General features: G+C 39.3%; 1 protein-coding gene across 1 annotated transcript in view; it reads right to left on the bottom strand.

Annotated features, from left to right (window-relative positions):
• Window positions 1-1328: 1328 nt before the first annotated feature.
• SPICE1 (spindle and centriole associated protein 1) overlaps window positions 1329-5647 on the bottom strand; it is a 50690-nt gene continuing 46371 nt past the window's right edge. Inside the window, exons 13-17 of the mRNA XM_009879931.1 lie at window positions 5254-5639; window positions 3972-4143; window positions 2671-2773; window positions 2260-2347; window positions 1329-1382 (exon numbers count right to left, since the gene is read on the bottom strand). Of these exons, the coding sequence (XP_009878233.1) occupies window positions 1329-1382; window positions 2260-2347; window positions 2671-2773; window positions 3972-4143; window positions 5254-5639 (803 nt within the window). The remainder of the gene's footprint in view (window positions 1383-2259; window positions 2348-2670; window positions 2774-3971; window positions 4144-5253; window positions 5640-5647) is intronic.

Raw genomic sequence — 5647 nt, 5'->3', positions numbered from 1 at the left:
CTATGTATTCCGTGATACCCTTGACATCCCTGCCTCTGCATGAGTTGAGGGACTTCTTTCAAGCAATTTTAACTGTTACATCACAAAATACAGGACTACGGGCCTTCTTCACTTCCCAAAGTTAACACCGGAAAAATAAATTGCAGAAATGTCAACGAATATTTGAACAGGTCCTCTTTTGAATCCCACATTAGCCAAAAAAAAAAAAAAAAAAAGAGTGTCTTTTCTTCATTCTCCCAGAATCAAACTGATTGAAGAGATATGGGCTGGCCCGTTTTAATGCCCCACCCCACTGGTATCTTTAGGGGCAAACTTAACAGTTGAAAACAGAAAAAAATTACAACAACTTTACTCAAAATCTGGTTTTGAGACTTGCAAATATTTTCTTCCACAGACTTGCAGATTTTTTTCTTTTTTTTTTATTTCCATTATAAAGGTTTTCGTCCAGGTTTACTACAATGTAAGGAACCAATATATATGCATTTCCTCAGAGTCCTAGATTTTACTGTTAATTGTCAATAATAAAATGATGGCTACTTTAAAAAGCCAAATAAAAACAATATAAAACCATGGTCATTAGAGTATTGTATATACACATAACAAAACAGCTTAATACAACTGTCTTCACATCACAGTTCTCTATTGTATCAGAGAACATACTTTAGTACATAGCAAATAGATTGTGATTTCAACTTCAAATAGTCACTTTATATTCACTATAAAAATATTAAATGATATTTTTAAAAAGCCATCCTCAGGTCCAGATGCAATCCCCAATATGCTAACTGGACAGAACACACAAGTTTTGGGAGCAATTGCAAGCCATAGAAGGAACAAATTGTTTCTGATGCAAATTCTTACCCAGCGGGAATATACTGGCTTCCTAATCTCCAGGTTGCTTTTGAACATGGGTACATTCCCCCTCTCAGTTTTTCTTAATTGATTCCCTTATTTTCTGCAAATACACGGTCCAGAAAATTTCACATGCATTTTCTAAAACCTTCTGTCTTCAGCATATATAACACAGATATCAGATGCTCATTTGTATGGCCACAGCAGCCTCAGTTTACAATCTTGTGAAGGGTTTATTCAGTGAAACAGGGTGATGTCACAGCAGCAAGTCCAGTTCAGAAACTCATTCCCAGGACTTCTTATAGTGCTTTGTATGGCACAAATACAATAAGCATATGGACCTTCTTATACTAATGGCACTGACATGAAAGCACTTCAGAGTTAAACTGTACATCTGGAGAGGGGGACTATGGTGACATTATTTTGGTCCATAAAAAAAGATTAAAAAAAAATATAGGACTTCAGTGCAGCTTCCTTTACATAACATGCATTGACAATGCAAACCAGCCTTCTTCTTTTTGCTTTTCCACCTGCAAAAGAAGAAACCAGTTGAAATTCACGCATCACAAATTTCCGACAGACTTGCTAGTTAGTGATGGCTTCTGTAAACTTGCTACGTATCAGTTCACCCATACATTGTGATTGTCTGCCATAGGCACCACAGAGGTAGACAAAACACCTACTTCAGACACCTACTTTAAGCCACATCTACCTTAAGTACTCCAAACTTCCCCTCTGCGGATGTATACTTTGCTGTTAGGGTAGGGAGTCTTGGACCCTAACTTTGTTTCTCTTTCTTACTCCTAATTTAGATTATTCTCAGACATCAGGAAAGACAGTATTACTATCTCCTCACGGTTGCTTTCAAGCATACAAACAGATCTGTAACTGGTTTACCAGACTGTACCACTGCCTGGAGTTCCCCCCGAAAGCATCTCACTGTAGTCTTTTTCCCTTTGCACATCGGGAATCAGAAATCCAGACTGGTGATTTCTCTTTGCATTTGGATTTATATATCCTTCAGCAACTGACTTGTGCAAGCTCACTTGCCTCCTGTGTGTGTGGCTTTACCAGTACATCATAATAACAACTTGAAATTCTCTAAAGCCACCAGTGAAAGACTGCCAGAGGTTCCCAGTTCTAACATATGAAGATGCCACAGCCACAGATGTAGTTAAAGGATCATTCACTTGTAAATAACAGCTCTGTGGCAGCAAACAACTAATGTCACTAGCACTAGAACTCCCCTTATCAACTGTCCAGAATCCAGACTGCCATGAATCGATTACTGTTAGGCTCAGCAGATTTAAGGTAGGACAGAGCTCTCTCCCCTTCTTTATCTGTCTTGCTTTTTCCTTCTACGGCACTGCAATCAGACTTTCCGGCTGAAGATTTTTTCAGTCTTACCTTTGGCCTTTGGCTGACAGGAGTTAATTTCACACTTTCTGATGTGGTACTTAGGGGTGAACAAGGTTTGCTAGAGTCACCTACAGACCTGTAGACATTCAAGATGAGATTGAAAAAGTGAAAAGAAGAAGCGACTACCAGAATCACATCTCAGATCCTGAGTTAGGACCCCTCATCAATAGTCTTCAACAACCAATGTCATCTGTCTTAATGCAGTTATTTTAAATAGGAACAATGGAGTTGTGAAAAAGCTATTAGACCTCTGTCCCATTTCCACAGTTCAGTGTGATGAAGTCAGGGAAAGTCCATGAAACCAAAGAAAAACATAGCAATTTTTCCATTGTGTTCAAGTTCTGCTCCATGGGTAATCAAGACACTGCAAAAATGAAATAGTAAAGGGTTAACTTTTACCTTCTTATACTTGTCATACTGGCAGGGGAAACACTATCTTCTTTGGAACTGTCCATAGCAACTGCGACAGGAACAGACACTTCAATTGTCTTCTTTGCATTCTCTAGGCAATAAATAATAGCTTGATTCTGATGAGAACACAGCAACATTGCACAACGTTCATTTCATTTTCCCATTTTCTGAAGGGCATCATGTAATTCTTCACAATGGTACAGAATATACAAAGCAGACATAAAACGTCAGGCTAAACATCAGCCCCATACCCACACTCTGAAAATGACAGATACTGAAAGCAGATACTCCGAACAACTATGGACAAAGTGCACAGATATAGAATGATTCTTCCACAGATAAGCCTTCTGTTTTTTGGCAATCAGAGACTTTGAGACTTTTGATTTCTCTACTTTGTTCCTTTAAGATTCTACTTTTTGTGCTGAATTTGTTACAACAGCCATAGAAGTGTTAAAAGTGTTATGATTCCCCTGCAAGAGTTGTTGCATACGCACCTGCACATATATGCACAAACACGGTCTGTGCTCCCCCTCCTTCCTCTCCCCCTCAAGTCCTTCCCATTATACATCCTCTGCAGCTTAGGAAGGGGGAAAGGGTGGGTGTCCTAGACAGAGCATGGGTACATACTCATGGGCAGTTCTGCCTGTAATTGCAGTAACTCCATGAAAAGGTAAGGCAGCCCTCAACTGCTGTAGAGTGTTTTTGTTTATAGTTACACATAGCAGCTAATCTACGAATCTTGAATCAGCAAGAATATTCCCTTCACTAATTCATCTCTTTAGATGACTGGAAGCTTCAGTAACTTCTTTCTATTAGCACTGGCAGTAACTCAGCAAGGTAGTCTAATGGAAAGAGCACCTGAAAGACCAAAAACTGAAATGTGTTTGAGAATTGGATAACTACTCTGCCACGATTTCTAGAAGCCTGATGTAAATACTTAGTCATTTTATTAACAGATTCTCCAGCAGAGAGGACTGATTAAAAAAAAAACTTTGTTCTGCCCATCCGTGACTATGTAGCAGAACTGTTCTGCAGACAAGGACATAGCAAAGAGGAGATTTACCACAAAGCATGATTATTTGCAGCAGACTAATCTCTAAGAAACTAACTTTAGGAGCCGATATATTTTTAGCTCTCTGAAGTAAGGAGTGTTTGTACCACACAGTCATTAGCAGCAACTGTACTGCTCACCACAACCGTTAATCCAATCAGACAAGGACACAGAACTCCCAAAAGGGGAAAAACATTGTCTTACTGTTTTTTTGTTTCTCCAGAAGCTGGGTACTTACCAGTGTAATTTAGGGATGGGGGTAGAACAGGAGACATTGTTGGAGGGACCATATAGGTAGCTGCTAATTTCTGCTGCTCTATTAGCTGCAACAGTTTATCATGTGCTTCTGTACTCTGACGATTCAGCTCTGCTATTCTTTCCTCCAAGCTCTTCGATACCACAAGAGGAGTCTACTTGAATAATTGGATAATTACTTCCAATTAAAACTTAATTTGCACCTTCAGGGAAAGCATTCAATATAGTTCAAGTACTTCTATGCATTTAGTTTTCAAACTGGAAGTAAACATGATTATAAAGCACCTCCTATGAAAAATCTGATTTTGTCCCTTTCACTGTCCTGTAATTGACTAAACACAACAGTATTTTAAATTGGTCTTCCTACAAATAGGAAAAAACAGCTATTGTCTGTATCATTAAAGAAAAAAAAAAAAGAAAAAAGAAAACTGCCAACCATCTAGCAATTAACCATAATACAGAAAATATTTAATCCGACAGTCACATAGTCAGGATGGTGTGGGGCAACAAAAGCAGATTTCTAGCAGAAGTATCCTCGAACTCATGTTTAAACCAGGTTTTCATCCACTTTGACCCCTTCCCCTCCCCCTCCAGTAACTGTTTCCACAAAAACACCACTTAAACTTTGCATTACTTTGTACAACTAAATGACTAAACATTACACAACATAATACCACGTGGAAAGCGACAATACTCTCAGCCTACATTTACATGAGGAAATCTAAAATCTTTAGGAACCTTAATTCAACAGTAATTCAGTCACTGTGTGTAATCAGGTATTTGCAAGAGATTTGCACCAACTTTAATCTCATGGGCTTTTGGGTCATAGTAGCAGCAAAGATGTATGCCATGGATTTAAATACACATTTTACAAGCTTCACAAGAACCTGTGCGTTGGTGCAGTGCTTTCACTGTTAATATTACTCAAGCTACAAGAGATATGCCTGATCATGTTGCAATCGCGCCTCTCTTTTTGCAGCATAACCTTATCCCAAGCTTGTAAGTGTGCTGCACACTTGGGGCTTTTCAGCACCCATATACAAACAACATAGGCCCAATATGAGAAACTACTTTTGAGTTCCTTAGGGAATGACAAAACAAATCAAAGTCTCCAAGCAAATGAATGAAAAGAATATGTGTTTTTCTACTATTTTCCTTAAAACAACTGACAACCGGACAGAAGCAGTCTTAAAGCATCAGTAAGCTATGGGAAAGCAGATCAGCAGAAAGGGGAATCCAGCCTTCCTTTTCTACTAAATTCTCACCTGTCCTCGTGAAGAGTCTGGGGTAGGATGTGCATTTGGTATTGGGTCTGGCTGATGGAGGCAGTCACTTGTGTCTTCAGAGATGCCTCTGAATTTACTCAGTTGAGCTTTAATTAGAGAGTTCTGCCTTGTGAGCTCAGCTATCTGTCCCAACAGATCACCGTTTTGAAATAACTCTTCAGCTGTGCTATTTTTTCTAGTGTCACCTGGGCAGGACAGACTGATTTTCTCACGGGAATTCTCCAAGTCTTTGTCTGCAGGAGGAACTGGTTGCCTTTGAGAGATGAGACAGTTTTCCTCAGTTGTGCTCTGTGTTCTCAGGGAGGAGAGTGAGCTCCTTTCCTTGCATGGTTCTCTTTCAGCGTTTTCAGGAGACTGAGAAATGGCTGTAAAC

This window comes from Charadrius vociferus, unplaced genomic scaffold (genome assembly GCF_000708025.1).
Source record: "Charadrius vociferus isolate BGI_N301 unplaced genomic scaffold, ASM70802v2 scaffold162, whole genome shotgun sequence".
Lineage (NCBI taxonomy): Eukaryota > Metazoa > Chordata > Aves > Charadriiformes > Charadriidae > Charadrius > Charadrius vociferus.
Note: the sequence above shows the minus strand (reverse complement) of the source record. Positions and strands in the feature narration are given on the sequence as shown.